General features: G+C 44.4%; 1 protein-coding gene across 1 annotated transcript in view; it reads right to left on the reverse strand.

The window, feature by feature from the left end:
- P4HA3 (prolyl 4-hydroxylase subunit alpha 3) overlaps window positions 1-14,208 on the reverse strand; it is a 36,257-nt gene extending 22,049 nt beyond the window's left edge. The window contains exons 1-4 of the mRNA XM_079788620.1: window positions 13,947-14,208; window positions 4,558-4,700; window positions 3,658-3,881; window positions 654-803 (exon numbers count right to left, since the gene is read on the reverse strand). Of these exons, the coding sequence (XP_079644746.1) occupies window positions 654-803; window positions 3,658-3,881; window positions 4,558-4,700; window positions 13,947-14,146 (717 nt within the window). The 5' untranslated portion in view covers window positions 14,147-14,208. The remainder of the gene's footprint in view (window positions 1-653; window positions 804-3,657; window positions 3,882-4,557; window positions 4,701-13,946) is intronic.
- Window positions 14,209-21,786: the final 7,578 nt, after the last annotated feature.

The following is a 21,786-nucleotide window of genomic DNA, read 5'->3' on the forward strand; positions in this document are numbered from 1 at the left end:
GGGGTTAGCTACACCAAAAGATGACAGTTCCCATATTTAGGGAAATGAGCTTCCACGTGAGGGAAATAGGTCGAAGATCAACAGTGTCAAGGAAAACCTGGAGGAGGCGTTGAGCTGGTACTATGGACCAATAAGGCCCGCTCTATAGCTGGACACCAGTCATGTTCCAATGGACTGGATTGCAGATGGAAGAGGACAGCAATCAAACTTCTTCCTTGGACATTCGCAATATCATGGCATAACATCTGTGAAGAGTTATGAATTGTTGAGAGTGCAAAAGTGATCTACATTGACTGTGACCCTATTAAACATTTGTCGATGTAGCTGTTGCTGCTACGGGTGAAAGACTGCCCTCCTATATGGGAGATGATGATTTCAAAGTAGTCAGTGCATTGGAAAGAGCACTGGATTAAGAGTCAGACAGACTTGGACAAGTGAACTTTGTGTGACAGGTTAGGAATTCTTTTGAGATTTAGCTTACTCACATATGAAATACGGAAATAATAAAATTACCGCCCTGCTTGACTCACATTTGGTCCTGTTAGGAAGATGAAATAGATTAAGAGACATGAAAATGCCTACAAAATTGCAACGTGAATATAAAGCATTACATTTATTGTGACGAAAGCAGTGAGTCTCACGTACTCCCCTACCTGGAAATAGGCAAAGGCCAAGTGATCCAAGGCATCCTCTAGACTTGCCTCATCCTCTGTATTCCACTCTCCGTAAGATCCTCGGAAGAGACTGACGGCCTCCTCCAGCCACGGAATGGCATGGTAGTAATCCCCCATGTCATAGGCCACCTACAGCAAACATAGGTACTATCATTAAAGCCATAGCCCACAGGCAGAGGAAAGGAAATGACATGCAAAGAGTGGGGGCGTCTTTGGAACCCAACACAGCAAGTTTTCATCTCAGATTCATTTAAATTCAATTTATTAAGCACCTATTACATACAAGGCATTGCACTAGGTCCAGGGAAGACACAAGGATTCTTGCATTTAAGGAATTTATAATCTGGAGAGAAGACAGATATGAACTCAAGTTAAATATAATACTGGACAGATTGGCATGAACACTTGAAGGAAATATATATATATATTTTAATACACCAAGATTGGGAGGAAGGGCATTTTAAGATGAGGGAATGGTAGAAACAGAAGCCAAAGCAAGAATGTGTTCAAGTAATACATTGTGGCCCTGGCTGGTTTGGCTCAGTGGATAGAGTGTCGGCCTGTGGACTGGGGGGGTCCTGGGTTCAATTCCGGTCAGGGGCACATGCCTGGGTGGCGGGCCCGATCCCCAGTGGGGGGTGTGCAGGAGGCAGCCGATCGAAGATTCTCTCTCATCATTGATGTTTCTATCTGTCTCTCTCTTCCTTCCTCTCTGAAATCAATATATATATATATATATATATATATATATATATATATATTTTTTTTTTTTTTTAAAGTAATACATTGTGACTGTGGTGTAAGGTGAAGAGAAGCAGGAAATGAACTTAAAAGGGCAGCATGAGCTAAGCTAATGAGAGTTATGAATGTCTTGTTTTTAGGAAGCTATTGTTAGCAGCAGTGTGAGGAATGGACTAGTTCATTCATTTATTTATTCAATATTTACTGAGTGTTTATAATGTACCTGGTGGTCCCTGCCCTTAAAGGTAATAAAAGCAAGGGGCTTGTGATAAACCAATAATTGTGACACAATGCATTAGACACCATAATGAAGGTAGACCTGGGAATGGTATGAGAGCTCAGTGCATTGTTCTATATTAAATGCTGGAATATGGCAACATGTACTAGACATAGCACCTGTCTCTTAATAGCTCACCACTAACTAGAATACCAGAACTGCTAGTGGAATTTCCTGGAAATTGATGTGGGAGACAGCATGGAATTATAAAGTTGCAGAGCTGGAAGGATTCTTACAAAATAATCAAATTCAGGTATAACTTCCAGATAGGCAGAAAGACAGCAGAATGTAGAGATACCATGACTCTGCAGCCTAACTATAAGTCAATTCCTACCCCAGGCCTGCACTTTACCTGCTGTGTCATCTCTCTGGTCCTCAAGTTCCCTATTTGTGACAAGATTGAGTTGAAGAATTATAATAAAAAAGGACTGAACCTTTTCTGCTAAATTGACAATTTATTTATTTAAGATTTCCATGAGAAAGATTGAGATAATTGGAATCCTTCCAACCACAGAGACTTAGAAATTTTGAATAAAACATAAACATTGTATTATATATTTTCAAGAAAGAATAGAAAATACCCAGGCACCAGAAACAAAAAAGGAGCAGCTGAAAATGCAAGCAATAAACCGATGAGTAGATGCTGAAGCTGCCTGGGATGGGGATAAGTCTTAGTAACCTTGGTACTTAGTAACCTTAGATTGTAATGCCCACACGAGGACAGATGAGTCTTCTGCAGACCTCCCCCAATCTAGGAATTGGAATTTAGACACATTCATAAAACTATAACCCATTGAAAGAATGGGTTAAGAATAAGAGTAGACCAGAAAAAAATCTACCCACTGCCACAAGGAGAAAAGAAAGTTGGTTTGTTTCTGTTGGCTCTGGTTAGGGGAATAAAATAGCTCCTTAGAATATTAGCAGCCTTAAGCCTATGCTTCACATGAGTTTAGGGTGTGAATTTACATTATTCATACAGTTAAGGAACCATCAGGCCAATAAATCAATATGAAAATAGATCAAAGGCCACAGCAAATCAAAACCATGAGTTATCACTTCACACCTGATGATTCAGCTCTAATTCCACTCAGGGTCTCAGAAAAGGAAAAATGGTCCATAGAGAGGCTTAGGGCAACTCACGCTGCATTACTTTGGAAGACTGATCCTCAAAACCTGGAAACAGGACACATGAGGCCCACTCTCAGATCAGCTAATGAATACCACAGGAGTTGGGGGGAAACCACTTTCCTGCAGTATGCATCTTCAAAATGAAAAAGGACTTACTCCGTTACTTTTTAAAGCAACGGCTAACGAAGAGTCTATTGTAAAATGACCTCAAGTGTGCTTACGACTTATGATCAAAGATTAGTGAAATATCTCATACGGGAGCTTCCTGAAGTCTATTTCCCCTAGTAACATTAGAGTGAATGGCCTGTTTTGTGACACTACTTTAATTTAGTATTTCTAAATTCCCAGGAAATGGACGAGAGATTCCAGAGAGTCTTGGCAGGCCGACTGTCCATGATGATCTTCCCTCCACGCCACCCTCTCCTATCCCTTTCCCCCACCCGTTCATCCACAGTCAGGGTGCTATCGCTAGGGCGACCAAAGGACGATTTTACCCAGGACAGTCCCAGTTTATGTTTGTTGTCCTGGCTAATAACACCCCTTCCACTCTCAATAGTGTCCTAAGTATATGGTCACTTTAGCTATCCTGGAAAGAGCCTGGGATTTGGAGTTAAAAGACCCAGGTTCAAATTTTAGTTCTACTTAAAATTGTGAAACCTTAGGTTAAGTTCTATACCCTCTCTGAGCCTCAGTTTCTTCGCCGGAAAATGGGAAATAACAACCAATTTCCAAGTTTGCTGTCAGAATTAGAAAAATGTACAAAGCAACCGGGATATAATTATTTCGCCCACAAGAAAGTAGCCCCTAGCAATTCACCCTCTCTCTGAAAATCGTTACCTTGCCAACCTGGAAGCAGTCATCAGCCGTGAGGGAGAAAAGCCGGCTGGGACTGTACAGGTCAGTGACCGCGGAGCCAGTGACTCTCTGAAAGACGCCGCGGGCCAGGCCCTTCACGTCGAGCACGTACACGTCCTGCAGCCGCATCAGGGCCCTGGCTGCACCCTCCAGGTCCTCAAAGGCTGGCAGGTCCTGCTCCACCTCCTCGAAACCATCCTTCAGAGCTGTAAAGGTCGTGAAAACAGTCCCCCATTCAAAAAGCAGGCGGTGAGCATTTAATACGTGCAAGGCATAATTACCTGTTCACATATTTCAAGAACAAAGATACTATTTGATTTGCTCTTCTTCTCAGTGGCAAGCACCGTTCCTGGCACAGAGTGGATGCTTAACACAATCTTCTGAATAAGGAAGAAAGGCTCTGGAGTAAAAACTAAGGCACACACCTTTATCGCACCGTTCCCTCCCCTCTGTCTCCAGGAGTCTTGCCCTTTGCAGGGACAATTATTTTTCCTCCTAACTTCCCTAAAGGCAACAAACTTGTTCAAATACAAAGCAGAGTAAGTTAAGAAAGTGATCCTGCTACAGATCACACTGCAGTGGCAACGTAATAAAGCAGAAATTATTAGAAGACATCACTTTTTACATATATGTAAATGGCGTGATCTTTTGGATTCGATCCAAAATCAAGTGAGATAATGGATATGAAGGTACTTTCTAATGTAAACTTAGTTAAACTTATTAACAAGGGGACCCAGTTCTTTGTGATAATTAGAGCTAAGGAGATCAAGTAATAGCTACCCACTTCATAATCCTTCATCACATCCCATCAGAATCTCTCTCCTTTCCACTGAGTCAGGAGATAGAACCTTCTCTTTACCCTCCAGCCCTCCTCCTCATTACCTCGGGTGTTCTCACTCGCCTCCAGGCTATGCACCACATTCCTCCAGTCGGACTGTAGGCGTTTGATGAGAGTAAATGCAAGCAGAGGGTTAGACACAGGGGTTGCTGAGTCCTCATGCAAAGAAAGCACCTTGTCATAGAACCTGAAAGAGAGGACTAGGATGATCTCACCTACCGAAGCAACCGGACACCTAGGAAAGGCTCACACGCTGTATAAACAGTAAGAGTAGTCAAAATGAAATGCTGAATCCCTTGAGACTCATGGAATACTGTAACCCATAAGCAAAAAAAAAAAAAAAAAAGGAAAAGAAAAGAAAAGAAAACTACCATCACAACAAAAGTAGGTCTCTTCATTTGTTCATTCAATGAGTCAGTCTCTACCAGTCAATATTGTACATCAGGCACCATGCTAAGGGCTAGAGATACAAAGGCAAGGCAGAGTCCAGCTCTCAAGGAGTTCACAATCCAGAAAATCATTTTTTCTCTCTCATCATTCTATATTCAATACTTAGAATCTGGTAGAAACGCGAACACACTGTTCAATTAATTGCAATAATTGTGATACATGCTATGAGAAAAGTGAGCATATAATGCTATGGAACGCTATAGCAATTTGTAGGCAGGACACCTAACCCAGATGGGAGTTAGAAATACAAGGGCAGCCCTAGCTGGTTTGGCTCAGTGGATTGAGCGTCAGCCTGTGGACTCAAGGGTCCCGGGTTCAATTCCAGTCAAGGGCATGTACCTTGGTTGCAGGCACATCCCCAGTAGGGGGTGTGCAGGAGGCAGCTTCTAGCTCTCTATCCCTCTCCCTTCCTCTCTGTAAAAAATCAATAAAATATATATTTAAAAAAGAAAGAAAGAAAGAAAGAAAGAAATACAAGGGCAGAGCCCTGGCTGGGTAGCTCAGTTGACTAGAGCATTGTCCTAATACACCAAGGTTGTGAGTTTGATCCCCAGTCAGGGCACATACAAGAAGCAATCATTGAATACATAAACAAGTGAAACAACAAATCCATGTTTCTCTTTCTCTCTCCCTCAAAATCAATCAATAAAATTTTTTTAAAGGAGAAAGAAATATAAGAAAGACTTCCCAGAGGGGATGGCACTTGATCTGAGTCCTGAAGGATTACAATATGGATAGCTACTACTTATTGAGTCCTCACCATGTATTAGGCATTCTGCTAAGCGTTTTAAATACATAGTCTCATTTAATCCCCCCAACAACCCTCAGAATAGATTTGGTCATGCCCATCTTACAGGAGAAGAAACTAAAACAAGGCCATTCTATAGCAACAAAACCAAGAATGAACCCAAGCCTGCCTGATTCTGAAGCCTGTTCTCAGCTGACTGTGCCATAGTGTTTCCATGGATCTAGAACAAAGAAGGGAGAAAGAGTATTTTTTGAGCCAACAGGGACTAATGTGTACAAAGGCCTAGAGCCGTGGTCGGCAAACTGCGGCTCGCGAGCCACATGCGGCTCTTTGGCCCCTTGAGTGTGGCTCTTCCACAAAATACCACGGCCTGGGTGAGTCTATTTTGAAGAAGTGGCATTAGAAGAAGTTTAAGTTAAAAAAATTTGGCTCTCAAAAGAAATTTCAATCGTTGTACTGTTGATATTTGGCTCTGTTGACTAATGAGTTTGCCGCCCACTGCCCTAGAGGTATGACATGTATTTGTTCATTCAACAAGTCACTCTATACTGGTTACTTGTCACACTCCATGCCAGAAGTTGGCCAAGACAGGGTCCCATGCTCAAGGATTTCATAGATAAGAAAATAGATGTTTTCCTCATCACTCTATGCCTAAGTTCAATACATACTTCTATGAAAGAATGAATGAAATACTATATTATCCTAGGAGTTAAGAACAAAATTGTGAGTAAGACAGTAACCTTGGTCTCAGAGACTCACAGTCTAGTGGGTAATTTAGACACAAATAATGACATGACAGATGCAACACCAGACCTATGAACAAGGCTTAGGGGGAGTATAGAAGGGAGTGATTGATTTGGCCAGAGCAGGTCAGAGAAGATCATCTCTCCTTTCACAAAGGAGGTAATAAACCGAGACTTGATGGGGGAATGCAAACATGAGGAAGGGAGGAGGAAGCCTCCTTCCAGGTAGGCAAAGGCAGTCCCAAGGATGCAAAGGTAGAGAGAGAGAGAGAGAGAGAGAGAGAGAGAGAGAGAGAGAGAGAGAGAGATAGCAGGGGACTTACAAGCAGTTTAGTAGTGCTGGAGCACAGGGGCCGTGGGAGTTGGGCAGATCAGACTGGAGAAGTGAGGAGCACCTCATAGGCCTTGCTGAGGAATTTGGTTTTTACCCTGAGTGCAACTAGGAGACACTGAAAGGGTTTTTTTAAAAAATATATTTTTATTGATTTCAGAAAGGAAGGGAGAGGGAGCGAGAAATAGAAACATCAATGATGAGAGAGAATCATTGACCAGCTGTCTCCTGCATGCCCCCCAATGGGGACCAAGCCCTCAACCCGGGCATGTGCCCTTGGCTGGAATCAAACCCGGGACCCCTCAGTCCACAGGCCGACGCTCTATCCACTGAGCCAAACCAGCCAGGGCCACCAAAAGGTTTTAAGTGAGAGTGGGATATGTTGACATATACACTGAGTGGCCAGATTATTATGATCTCTGAACGCATAATAATCTGGCCTCTCTCTCTCTCTCTCTCCATATATCCTATCTAATAAAAGAGTAATATGCAAATTGACCATCACTCCAACACACAAGATGGCTGCCCCCATGTGGACACAAGATGGCCACCACAAGATAGCCAGCAGGGGAGGGCAGTTGGGAGGGACCAGGCCTACAAGGGAGGGCAGTTGGGGGTAATCAAGCCTGCAGGGGAGGGCAGTTAGGGGTGACCAGGCCAGCAGAGGAGGGAAGTTGGGGGCGACCAGGCCTGCAGGGGAGAGCAATTGGGGGTGACTAGGCCTGCAGGGGAGGGCAGTTATGGGTGACCAGGCCTACAGGGAAGGGCAGTTAGGGGTGATCAGGCCTGCAGGGGAGGGCAGTTAGGGGCAAACATGCTGGTAGGGGAGCAGTTAGGCATCAATCAGGCTGGCAGGGGAGTAGTTAGGGGGTGATCAGGTTGGCAGGCAGAAGTGGTTAGGGGCAATCAGGAAGGCAGGCAGGCGAGCAGTTTGAAGCCAGCAGTCCTGGATTGTAAAAGGGATGTCCGACGGCCCGTTTAGGCCTGATCCTACTGGGATCGGGCCTAAACAGGCCGTCGGACATCCTTCGAGGGGTCCCAGATTGGAGAGGATGCAGGCTGGGCTGAGGGAAACACACACACACCCGTGCACGAATTTTGTGCACCGGGCCTCTAGTATATATATCCTATATAATAAAAGGCTAATATGCAAATTGACCAAACAGCGGAACAGTCACTATGATGTTCATTGATATTCACTGACCACTAGGGGGCAGATGCTCAACACAGGAGCTGCCCTCTGGTGGTCAGTGAGCTCCCACAGGAGGAGCGCTGCTCAGCCAGAAGCCCTGAGCCGGGCTCACAGCTGGCCAACGCAGCGGCGGTGGCAGGAGCCTCTCCTGCCTCTGCAGCAGTCGGACATCCCCCAAGGGATCCTGGACTGACAGAGGGCACAGCCAGGCTGAGGGGACCCCCTACCCCCACCCCGAGTGCATGAATTTCATGCACCAGGCCTCTAGTGTGTGTGTATGTGTATATATACATATATATATATACACACACACACACACACATACATACACACACACATATATATATATATATATATATATATATATATATATATATAAATATATAAATATATAAATATATAAATATATATATTAGAGGCCCCGTGCATGAATTCGTGCATGGGGGGGGGGCGGTCCGGCCAGCCTGGCCAGGGGAAGGGGACATGGGCGGGTGACTGGCCTGCCTGCTGGTCAAACTTCTGGTCGAGGGAACAATTTGCATATTAGCCTTTTATTATATAGGATATACACTGAATGGCCAGATTATTATGCGTTCAGAGATCATAATAATCTGGCCACTCAATGTATAAGTCTATGAAAGGGTGGGGAGGAGGGTTCGGAAGTGGAAGTGACTGCAGGCAGGAAGACCAGTTTGGAGGCCATTTCAAAACTGCAAGCAAGTGGCCCGGAGAATCTGAACAATAACAGTGACATGTAGACACTGATGATGGCTAAAGGGGAATGAAGAGGTAATGTTTTCCAGCGTGCTTCCATTTGCAGGACAGGGCCAGAAGAGTGGGGCCAGAAGTGACCATCTTTCTAGTTAATTTCTCTCCTCAGACATCCTGCAAGAGTGTTCATGTAAGCAAAAGATGCTCTCTCCTTTTCTGGTCTACTATGGTTATTCCACTCCTACCAGCGGGATTTATATTATTGAAATGTATTGATTTTAAAAAGGCAGGCTTAAGAGCTCTAGTCTTGCCCTCAAAGAATTTCCCCCTTGTATTAAAATTATTAATTTCCAAGAAATATAATAACAACAAAGGAAGTGAAAGAAAAGAGTGTGATCAAAGTGAAAAGGATATGGATTTACGTGAACGTGTACAAGAGCACGTGAGACTATAGGAGTTCTTTGGCAAGAGTGGGGACCTCCATGGGCGGAAAGGGATGAAAGTGAAGGACAGAGATGGTGGTTGGGTGGGAGGATTTCAATACCTTCAAGCAGAGTCTGACCTAAAGATTGCTCAAGGGTGGTTCCTGCAGCGATCAAACAGAGCTTGAGAACAGAAGATGACTTGCTTCACGGTGCTTCCGGGAGCCAAGTATTCAATTCAAGCATAAACTAAGGCAGGAGAATCGGGACCTGGGTGCCCCAGGGAAGGAACGGGAAGCCTGTCAAATACCAGGATGTCTCTGATCCCCAAGCAGGGCGGTTTGAGAGTGGTTACCCTAGGATTTTGAAACTACACCAGTCTCAGGGTGTGGGTGTTTTTTTGTGTTTTTTTTTTTTTATTACCCATTATTTCCTGCATCAGCTCCATATGGAACTACTTAATGAAAGATATTCCATTGCTCGATGAAAAAACTTCTCAGCAGAGAGTTGGGCCTGAGTCCAACCTGCAGAGTAAGTGTCCAGAAACAACTGAGGCTGAACGGGCAGTGATTTTATAAGATGTTGGACTGGGAGGAGACCTGAGACTTATCCTGACCAAGCCTCCAACTATCCTTCAGTTTCTCCCTCTATAAAATAGAGCTGGTCTAGTCTAGAAGATCTCTCTTCTAGCGTGACCGTTCTAGTATTTCTTTCCATCACCTTTTCCGCAACTGAATAAATAGATTCCTCATCTGGTACTTGAGGACTGATGTCTAACAGGCAACAGAGGAAACTGAGGCACAAAAGGAAAGAGGTAAGGCAGAGAGGTGAAGATTGTTCCAAACCATCAATCAGATCAAAAGCACTCTCTCTTTTTCTCTTCGCAGCCCACTTTGCGTGACGGGCTCAATTTATTTAGCACAGGGGTCTGATCTTCCCCTGCAGCACATAATTCAGTTCAGCGCTCAGATACATCATTTTTCTGTTACACAGAGAAAAAAACACACCCTATCCACTAATATCTGAGGCTGGTTTGGAATCTAAACGCTGGCCCAATGCCCAGCCTCTGAGCAAATAGCTGGTTTTCAGAGACTGAGTAACTGGATGCCGAATTCAAACCTCACGGTTTCCTAAATGGCAAATGCTGCTGAGAGTGGAAAAGCAGATCCTTTCCTTAAAGAATTTGCACATAAAATGTGCAACCCAATCCCTGTATTAGACAGAGTCTGGACAGATGATCCAACCACAATACATGGGCTATTTTAATTCAATATGTTTCTCCTTTGGAATTCAGAAATGGGTTTGCTTCAGTTCTTCTGAGACATTCAGAATGGTTAATTCTTAGCACAGAAATAACTGCTTGCTGGCCCTACTCTTTCAATCTTAGTAGTTTTTAAAAACTGTATCAATAAAAAGAGCTAGGGGTTAATTATATATATATATGTTATATTTACTGTATATATGTAATGAATATATACTATACTAGTATATAACAATATATACTATAACTAGTATAATTTTTATTTATTAATGTGGGTAGAGAGTAGTTTCAACCCCCCAAAAATGTCATTTTTAAATTTAAAAATTCAAAGAAGACTATCAACTGAGGCCCTTAGAAATAACATCTCAAGTCCATGAAATCACCAGATTGGGAGTATAAGAACATGAGCAGGAACTGCCAAAATTCTTGCTTTAAAAAGCAAACATTTCACTAGGTTTTAGAACACTGATTCGAGAACAGACAGTCTCAAAAATATCAAATTACACTTTCTGAAATAACACGTCCATAAGTCATATGAGAAGAGAACCTAGAATTTTTCTGATTCTTTTTTATTATCTGAGCTCTCACAGTCCTAGTTACTGTTTACAGCCAAACGTGGGGTCTAGTTTCACTGGTCAGTCTTAACAATCGCAAAGACCTAACATTTACTGAGCAATCATTACATTCCAAGCACAACGAAAAATACCTTTATATGGTACTTAATCCCTCCAGCAACCCTATTAGGTACTCTCATTACCATTATTTTACAGATTAAAAAGCGAGTGCTTAAAGAGGTAAAGAAACTTGCCCAAAGTCAGAGCCAAGGATTCAAATAGAGGTCTATTAAATTCCTGAATCCAGACTCTTAACCATTATGTACTCTGGCTGCTCATAAACCTCAGGTCTGGGTCCTGCCATATCAGATAAGCAAGCAGTAGAACATCATAGCATGATGGACGGAGAATCAAAAGGGCTGTGTTCTAGTCCTGGATTTGCTACCTACTACATTTATAATCTTGGATAAAGTCCTTCAGTTTTCTCATAGTTTAAATAATTTCTCATTTGTTTAAGAGAGTAATACAAACCTACTTCAGAGCACTGTGTGTCAGAGAGAATTAAGTGAGGGAAGGTTTGTGCAAAACCTCCCACTTTGACAATGACAATGGTGATAAGACAGTGAAGCCCTGCCCAGATGCTTTAATCAACAGGCCCTCTTCTGAGCTTGTTCCCTGAGAGGCTGGGCATGGGCATCACAGTTATTTTATTTATTTATCTTTAAAATATATTTTTTATTGATTTCAGAGAGGGAGAGGGAGAGAGAGAAACATCAATGATGAGAGAGAATTATTGATGAGCTGCCTCCTGCACGCGGCATCACAGTTCTGACCCTCATCTCCACCAGGACCACCAAAAAAAAAAGGGATTAGTGGTAAGAGAACAAGCACATGGGTAGCCGGGAGCATGTGGGGATCTGAAATAAAAAACAAAAAAGTCTGTCTATTTCCATCAATAAACTTGGACTTCAATGAATCTAGACCAATGATTTTCAACTGGTGTGTCACAAGAATGCCTAAAACATGCGCTACCTGACTCTTTAGTCAGGGTCACTGACCTCCTTTCCTTTAGACGGCCAAGTTAAAAAAGGACAACGGACAACACAATAACCATCTGGTGTGAAGGCATCAAAATTAGACCTAGTTTTTTGTCTGATTAGCAAAAAATATAACACATTTTTTGGTGTGCCACAGAATTTTAGGAAGTAGTTTATGTGTGCCATGAGATGAAAAAGGTTGAAAATCACTGATCAAGACGAAGAGCAAAATTAAAATATTTTGCTCTGTAAACGTGGGCCTACAGAGCATTAGGCAACTATGCTCCTCCAAAGAGTGACAAGAATTATGGAAACCATAATCATTTACTGTTATGATTAATATACACTTACATACATTATATATGTGTGTGTCATGCTTATTTGAAACCAACAGTGAATTTAAACATGCATATAATGCTTATATGCAAACTACATACTTAAGAGCACGTTCCCAATAACATCATCATCCAGTCACCACTGAGTAACAAACAACATCTGTCACATACACTTCCACACACAAACTGATTCTCTCGTCCGTGGCTCTCCCACACAGCCCTGGTGTCCCATACACCTTCTTCCCGTGTGCCCCATAACTGGTATTCCCACCACAAACACCCACGCACAATTTTATAAGCGGTACACTGTGGGACAGCCTTCTGTTGTCTCAGCTCAGCAGAGGGTCCTATGACATAAGCACAGTATTAATATATTCAGAGAACAATGTGTGTGCACCACCATTTCTCCTTCTGTGGGCTTCTCCATGTCCCAAGCAGAGAAGGCACAGCACATGCTCACACATGTGGTGTCAGATACAATCATTGATCTTTCATAGCTTGACACTGACAGTCAGTATGTGATGACAGTGCCCCAGGGTTCCAAGTCTACAGCATTTTATCCCACGGTGTGTGGCACTGGCGCTTGTTGATTGTCTAGCAAAACAATACTGGCTGAGCATCTGCTTGTGTGTGCTATACTCAGTATCCTCTAGCATCAAGAATGGTTTTACCCAGTGTTTTTTTAAAATCTTTATTGTTGAAAGTATTATATATGTTCCTTTCCCCCGCCCCGCCATGGACCCCCCCTTCTAGCCCACTCCCGCCCCCCACCCCAGGCCTGCACCACCCCATTGTCTGTGTACCCCGTATTTTCTTGGTGTCAAATACTTTCATACACATGTAACACCTCCGTTATCATTTATTTAGAATTTAGAGAGCTCTTCCAGGGGCGAAGAGAAGGGAGAGCTGAAAGCAAAGGAGACGTGGGCATCTCTGATTCACAATCACGATGCTACAGACTCCAAGCTCCTTGAGTCTTGGGTCTTGTTCACCATTTTACCCCCAGTGCCTGGAACAGTGCTTGGCAAACACATGTGTTGAATAAATTGATGAAAGCGAAGCATAGTCACATCGTGACTTGTACAATTGCTACTCCTCTGCATCTTTCCCACGTGCATGATATCCATAGTGTCATGTGCATCCAGTTCCAAGGACATGGATGTCTCCCACGTGGTCACAGAATGCCACCTGACTCATAGCGAACACCAAGGACCCAATCACACAGTCAGCACACGGATGGCCACAGCAGCACACAGCATCCTCCCACCGCCCTCTGGTAGTGTCTCGGCATCTCTGTGACACGGAGCCGGGGCCACACCTTGGGAACTGTCCGTGAGGTCCTCCTTGGCCTCAGAGTCACTTCACCACACCTTCCACGTGTATCTCCGTGTGTGCGCGTGTGACCCCACGCTGTGTGTGTGACACAGTGTCTCTGGGGTCAGCCTCGGCCTCAGTTTCCCCATCATCCCATGCCACCGTGTCTGGGGGTCACATTGGGGTGACAATGGATCTGGGGAGTCCCCCCCGCCGTGTCTCAGTCTCACGGTGGGTGACAATGAGTCTCAGAGCTACCCCCCACCCTGGAGTACCGTGTCTCCGTCTCGTCCTCTGACTCAGTTTCCCCCACTCAGGCCCCTCGGTCCGCTCACCTGGTCAGGTCCCGCAGCCGCGCCTCCTCCCCGCGCAGGTAGCGCCGCAGCAGCCCCAGCAGGCGGCGCTCGGGGGCCAGGGCGCGCGCCACGCTGGTCAGAGCCGAGAACGTGTCCCCGCGCCCCGCCGCCCCCGCCGCCGCCCCCGCCCGGAGCGCCAGCACCGCCAGCAGCGCCGCCAGCCGCGCCGCGGAGCCCATCGCCGGCGCTCGCACGCGTCCCCTCGGACGTCCCGCCCGCGACGGGCTCCGCCGCCCGGAGCTCCCGCCCCGCCCGCCCCTCGGCCCCGCCCCGTCCCGTCCCGCCCCGTCCCGTCCCGCCCCGCCCCGTCCCGTCGGCTCTGCTGGTCCTTCCCTGCGGCCCGCCGAGCCCCAGCCCCCGGCCCCTTGGCTCTGAGGCCGCCCCTCACTCTCGGTCTCCCACCCCCTGCCCCTCAGCTCCTCTCTGCGTGGGGGCGGCCTGCAACCGCAGGGGCGCCCGCCTGCCACTCACCACAGCCCAGGGCAGGTGCTTTCGCGGTGCCCCTTTCACACTTGGGGAAACTGAGGCTGGGATGGGATGAGCGATGGATTAGTTGGTCTATGGCTGTACAAAGCCATTCTAAAAACATTCACACACACACACACCACCACCACCGCCAGATCAGGGCATGGAAATAGAGAAATGCCACTGGATTCTGATGGGGAATCCAGGAGAGTAAATGATGTGTTATGGTAATTGAGAGTAAATAGCTGTGCAGGTGAAGAGCGGCGAGAGAACAGAGGAGAGGAAAACGTTTCGAAAAGGACTTGACATCTGAGCCATCTTAAAGGATGAGTAGAATTTTTTTTAAAATATATTTTCATTGATTTCAGAGAGGAAGGAAGAGGGAGAGAGAGAAACATCCAGGATGAGAGAGAATCATGGATCAGCTGTCTCCTGCAAGTCCTCCACTGGGGATCGAGCCCACAACCTGGGCATGTGCCCTTGACCGGAATCGAACCTGGGACCCTTCAGTTCACAGGCCAACGCTCTATCCGCTGAGCCAAGCTGGCTAGGGCGATGAGTAGAATTTTTGCCCTGAGGTGAAGCTGGTAAAGGCCATTGGGGTCAGTGCACCGCAAATCTAGGACCTATGGGACCTACATCTCAAAGGTCCTGGGTCACTGCTCCACACACATACCCGTGGTCACTTAAGCAAACAAAAATATTGTCATTCTTTTTTTTTTTTTAATATATTTTATTGATTTTCTACAGAGAGGAAGAGAGAGGGATAGAGAGTTAGAAACATCGATGAGAGAGAAACATCGACCAGCTGCCTCCTGAACACCCCCCACTGGGGACGTGCCCTCTACCGGAATCGAACCTGGGACCCTTGAGTCCGCAGGCCGACGCTCCATCCACTGAGCCAAACCAGCCTCGGCAAATATTGTCATTCTTATATCCTACTAGGCTACTTCTTCTTTTCCCTGCTTTCCCAGGCACCGCTCATTTATTCATTTAACAAATATGGGATGTCCAAAAAAGTGAGACACACACTTTGAATAATTATAAAGGCAGTGTCTAATAAAATATAGTTCATTTTCACAATTGAGCTATCAGCTGTTAAAGTGTGTATGCATTTTGGGGGGATAATCCTGTATTTAGCACCTTTGTAACTGTGCTGAGGACACAGAGAAATAGCAGATCCAACCCTGGACTCACAGGGGGAGACCGGGATGTAGACAAATAACCACGATAAAGCGCTATCAACTCTGAGGAGAGAGCTCATCCCATGTCTAGGTTTTCCTGGTTCATATGCCGAGTAATTTTGGATTAAGTTCTAGACGTTTTGAATATTGTAAGTATCTAGATCTTGTTTAAAGTTTATGGAGAATCGTAATATTTTTATTTTAGCATGCAGTAGACTCGGTTGGATTCAGAAATCCTAACCTGCCTTCTGTGGTTGTGATCCCAATGTCAGTTCAGTTTTTCAGGGTTCTGCAATGCTGTACAGATCCATCCCCGTTGTGCACCAGCCAGTGGCCGACCTTGGATCTGGACAGCAGTCCACCCCATATCTCAGCAAGAAAATGTATTATATGCTTTTTAGCATCAGAGCCATGCATACACGGCTCAGGAGTGAGGCCAGGAATTATGGGGTTGCTCTCCTGAACTTATTTCCTCTCTGTGATCTCTCTGATATTTTCCAATCCTCTCAAACTCCCATTTTTGGTTCTCTTGCCCCAAACCCGAGGCTTCAGTTATTCTCTGCTGTGTATTTCTCATGGTTGCATGCATCTAGGGCCAAGTGGCAGGAAAACAGAGGGAGAAAAAAATCAGTGGGTGTTTGCCCTCTCCACCTCCGCTCCCTCCCTCCCCGCCACGTTGGGATTGCTGAAAGCAAAATTTACAGCATCATTTGGTAGGTTTCAATGTGTATAAATGTAATACATAAGATAACTCAAAGTTTTAGGCAGCCATAGACCCTCACTACCACCATTGTCTGCGGGAAAGGTGCAAGAGAACAGAGGACGAAGACGGGAAAACATGGTATGTCCCTCCACCTCAATGTGAAGAGTCCGCTTTCCCTCTCCCTGAGCCAGAGCTAGAGGCCTTCTCCTGTCGGATTCCCAGTCCTCACCTTGGGGGTGGGGCTACTGAGGAACAAAATGGGGAAAGTCACTGCCAATTCAGTGGTGCTTAAATTCTGGTCTTTCCCCCAATCTACCTGCTGTCATTTACTTTGGAGACTACTTAAATGCCTGCTCCATGCATTCTGTCCAACTCTTACAGCTTCATTTAGTGGGTAAGATATTTTCCCACAATAAGAACTTCCTACATTATGATATTTTAATTCTGCATCAGAGAGGAATTTTTGAAGTCACTCTAAGTAACAACAGGATTCCAAGTTTAACTAAAACCTAACTAAAATGTAACTAAATTATGCTATAAGTGCAAATAATTATGTGACAATAGAATAGGTATTTTCCAAACATGGCTAAGTTTCTGAGGGCTCAATGTATGTTCCTGTTTGGTATTTAACAGCATTTTTTTTACCTGTATTATTAGACAATCATTATTTCTGAATGTCTATATAGAAATAGTGATTGTCTAATAATATGTACATATATTATTAATATACTGTATTATTATTATATATGGTATAATAACTTTGAATAAATGTTACTATTATTAGGCTTTTCATGCAAAAATGAAAAGAAAATATAAGTAGAAATAAAAAAGAGTCAAGGAAAAGATCAAGATTTTCAAACAAATATAAAGGCAGGAAAGAAGAAAGGCTTTTCCAGAAAGAATAAACATCCTTGGCTTCATGTAATGGCAATCTCCCTGCTCACGCCACACCAGCCAGGATGGCCTCTGGCCTCTTCATTTCCTGCGCCTGCCAGTCTCTTTCCTGATTCGTGTGTAATTTCTGACTAACTCCTACTCATCCTTTGAGTCATTTCCTCGAGGACCTTTTATTTGTCTGCAGACTAGGTTTGAATCCCCACATTATTTAAAACACCCCTATATTTTCCCTTGGTAGCATTTATTACATTTATAATTCCTTTTTTTCCCTATAATTAATGGCTATCTGCTCCACTAGCTCACAAGTTTTATGTAGACAGGACTGCCTAGCAGAATGCCTGGCAACCGTAAGTACTCATTTTAAAAAATAGAATAATGGCCCAGCCAGCATAGCTCAGTGGTTGAGCAGTGACCTATGAACCAGGAGGTCACGGTTCCATTCCCGGTCAGGGCACATGCCTGGTTTGCAGGCTCGGTCTCCAGTGGAGTGTGCAGGAGGCACCCGATCCATGATTCTCTCTCATCATTGACGTTTCTATCTCTCCATCTCTGTTTTTCTCTGAAATCAATAAAAAACATATTTAAAAATATAGAATAATGGAGTTGAAAGAGCATTCAAAACTATCCCATGAAGCAAGGGTCCTCTATGTGCTAGTCCTTTGCTGAATCTTTGATAGTATCTATCTCCTTTCCCTCAGAATAAGACTATGAGGGATACATTTTTCTTCTGCATTTTACTGTTGAGAAATCTGTAGTTCATTGAAGTTAAGTGATTTGGCTGCAAGGTGGTAAACACTGAACACAGGTCTCCAACATCCCGCTGAGTGCTTTTCCATTGCGTCATTACTTCAGGTTGCTCATCAGTTCCTGGGCCACATTCAAGGAGAGTTTCCGGGGGACTCACTTCTCCTCAGTTTCCTCCTCTATATTAGGATTCAACCAATGGATCAATGTTCCTAAAAGTGTGGTCCACAGTCCATCAGCATCAGAATTATGGATGGAAGAGTGGATGTTGTCATGAAAAATTCAGATCCCAGAGCCCCACCCAGACTCATTGAATCAAAATATAGGTAAGGAGCAGACAAGGTCCAGGAATATGCATTTTAACAGGCTCTTGAGGTGATCCTTACTAGTAAGCATGCCTAAGTTGAGAATACTTAGTGTTTTGTTTTTTTTCCCCCCAAAATTCCCTCCAGCTTTGATAGTCTTTGCTTCTAAGACATTAAATTTGGAGGGTATGTCTTTGCATCTATATCATATTGTAGAAAGCCTGGAACTCAGTATATTTTTAGTGACTGAATATACTTGAATTTAGAAGACAGATTCAAGTCCTTGCTTTGGTATTTACCAACTGTCATTCCTTGGGAAAATTAGCTCTTTGAACCTGAGTTACCATCTTTAAGATGAAAATAATAATGACAGTCCCTGTTTTAGCTCCCAACAGTTGATGTGGAATATAAGTCAAATCCTGTTTTGAAAGCTCTTGATTCCAATCTGAAGATGATTTCAAGTTGAAGAATCATTGCAGGTATAAAGTGAACACCAACAGGGATTACTTCAGTCCTTCAAATTCACAGATAGCTCATCTACAGCTCTCTCAAGTGGACTGAATAGGGAGTTTATTAAAACACAAAACACAATCACCATCACATTTGGAAAACACCACATTTGAAAATCCCATTTCTACCCAAAGTAGGTAGGGTCCTTTCAGCAAAAACACATGATTTTTTTTTTTTTTTTTTTTAATTAGGAGAAATCTGAGGCATTCCAATAATGCCCCCTGGTGGAACTTAGAAGAGACAACTCAAATCTACCATTCAGGTCACATATTTGCTGTTTGCCTAGCAGAGAGATTAATTTATCAATGTATGTATCTGTTCTCCACCTAGATTAGGAGCTTTTTGTGGAGGTTCTTTTTGCCTCCAGAGCCTAGCATTTATTTGTGCATGCATTCATCAACCACTAGTGAGCATCCGTGGTGCTGGGTGCTGTGCTTGGCACCCAGGGACACAGCGGAGGAACCAGATGGTCCCTGACCTTAGAACCCTTAAGTCTAGTCGTGGAGACAGACAAGTAAGTAGCCAGTAACAATAGTTACGTATGCCACGTAGGAGGAGGCGCAGGGAACTATGGAAGCCGCTTTCTTTGGGCAAAACTCAATGATCAGTTTTGAGAAAAAGAATGGCAAAAATGAGGCATAAAATATAAAGGGGAGCCAAATGGAGTTTGGGTTTTAGTCCAAGGTCAAGGTCAATGCAAAGCAACTGAACAGTTTTAAGCAGAGGAATGATGTGGTTAGATTTTTGTTTTTTAAAAATCGTTCCGACTATGGGTAGAACTGAGTGGAGGAAGCAAGACCAGAGTTAGAAAGGCCAGTTCGGAAGCTGCTGCATAAATGTTTGGGGAAGAGCGGCACACAGGGAGTTTAAAATGTATTGGTAAAGTGCCATGTCTTTTCCTGGGTGAGGTGTAAAAGGGTTTTATTTTTTATATCTTACATCACACAAATCCTGCCCTTGCTCCATGTCCACAGGGGAACAATCTCTCCTACCTCCTCTCCGCTCCAGCTTTATTTAGTCCTCCCCACCCCCTTCAGCTTCTCTTATGACTTAGTTGCAGCCCAAGTCTGGCCGGAAGCCCTCAAACAAGTCTAAAGTACTCCTGCTTCCCAGTCTTCACTCATGTATTTCCTTCACTTTGAGTTGAATTTATTCATATACCATGTTATGTCCTCTTCCCTTTGTTTACTCACAGCCTACTTGCCTTTCAAAAGTTAGCTCTAATTCTAATTCAGTTCACTTCAGTTGAACCATTTTTTTCCCCCCGGAGGGCTTATCTGCTTGGCTTGGTTTTGGGCACCAGGGTACTGCACGGAGCCAGCCAATTCCAGCCCTCGGGAGCTCACAATTGATGGCAGAGTCCAACACACAAACATCATTTCCTCATGGCTCATAGTGGGGGAAGTGCTGTGGCAGGTCGGCAAAGGGAGCTATGGCCGCACAGAGTGTGGGGACCCTTGCCCTGCTTGGTTGGCGGGGTGAGGGTAGGGAGACAGGCAGGAGAGGCTTTTGGGAAGGGATGATGCTTGAGTTGAGGGTTAAAGGAGGAGCTGTTTGCAAAGTGAAGAGGTGTTAAGGAGTGAGCTGCAGGCTGGGCCCCTCCCTGCCAAGTCTGTTGTGCCAGATAGAAATCCTACCTTTTGCTACTCTGGGCTGGTACTTCCATATCTAGCGTACGTATTAATTCTGGACCTAGCTCTTTGAAAACTGTCCATAGGGTGATCAGGAAGGTGAAGGGGACCAAAAACTGGCCATATAAGGACAGTAGCTGAATTAGGCATACTTAGCCTGAGGGGACACTTTTTTGGGTGAAAGGAAATGAACTTTTGTATAACAGTGAGTTTCCAAGTGTAACCAAAGGGCAGAAGCTACTGGAGGGAGATTTCAGCTGAACACAAGAAAGAACTCCCTGTTGGTCTTTCTTTAAAAGAGAGTAACTTGTCTTGGCAGATTATCACTAGCAAGGTTCAAATATACACTGAGTGGCCAGATTATTATGACCTCTGAATGCATAATAATCTGGCCACTCAGTATATATATAATCTGGCCTGGTGCATGAATTCGTGCACCGGTGGGGTCCGGCCAGCCTGGCCAGGGGGAGGGGACATGGGCGGTTGGCCGGCCTGCCTGCTGGTCGAACTCCTGGTCAAGGGGATAATTTGCATATTAGCCTTTTATTATATAGGATATACACTGAGTGGCCAGATTATTATGCATTCAGAGATCATAATAATCTGGCCACTCAGTGTATAACCCCATTTGGTGGTCATATTATAGAAAATTGTGAGAGTTGGACAAGATGACCTTTAAGCTTCTTGCCAGGGCTGGGTTTTCTCATACCTCCTCCCCCATTCTCACCATCATCTCTCAGAGACCTTCTGCTTAAACCTTTTTGTGACCTTCATCACCTGCTGATTCAAGACCATGCTTTATAGCATAGCACACAGGAACCTCCCTCTCCCACATCTCCACTCACATCCCTACCCAAACGAAGCCACATCAAACCACTTCACGGTGCTCTGCACACTCATGCTGTGCTCTGTGCTGAACATGCCCTCCCCTTTGCCTAGCTTTCATCTCTGACACTTTCTCCAACACTCTGTTCCAGCACTGCAGTGGATGTTTTTGTTGCCTCTTGAACGCACCTTAATTTACAATTGGTAAATTAATGTTGTGTTTTGATGGAAGGGTAACTGCAGGGGCCTGCCTCCCACTACCATTCAGAAGGAAGTTGAGGGAGTCAAATACTTCCCTATCAAGTCTCTTGTTCCAGCTAGGAGGCAGGCAGGTGACAACAGACCAGCCAACTGGGCCTTCTCTCCAGGTGTTTTGAATCCAAAGATATGAGGAATAGTTAAAAGATGATTGTCTGGTGGTGCAGGGGCAGGTAGAAAGGTGTCCTGAACAGGCTGTTCCCGCAATAACATGGTTGCTGTCTCTTTTTTCCTACCCTTGATACCTATGCATTTCTAGGCCAATTAATATTTATGAAATGAATGAACAAAGAAGTA

This window comes from Cnephaeus nilssonii, assembly GCF_951640355.1.
Source record: "Cnephaeus nilssonii genome assembly, chromosome: 13".
Taxonomy (NCBI): Eukaryota; Metazoa; Chordata; class Mammalia; order Chiroptera; family Vespertilionidae; genus Cnephaeus; species Cnephaeus nilssonii.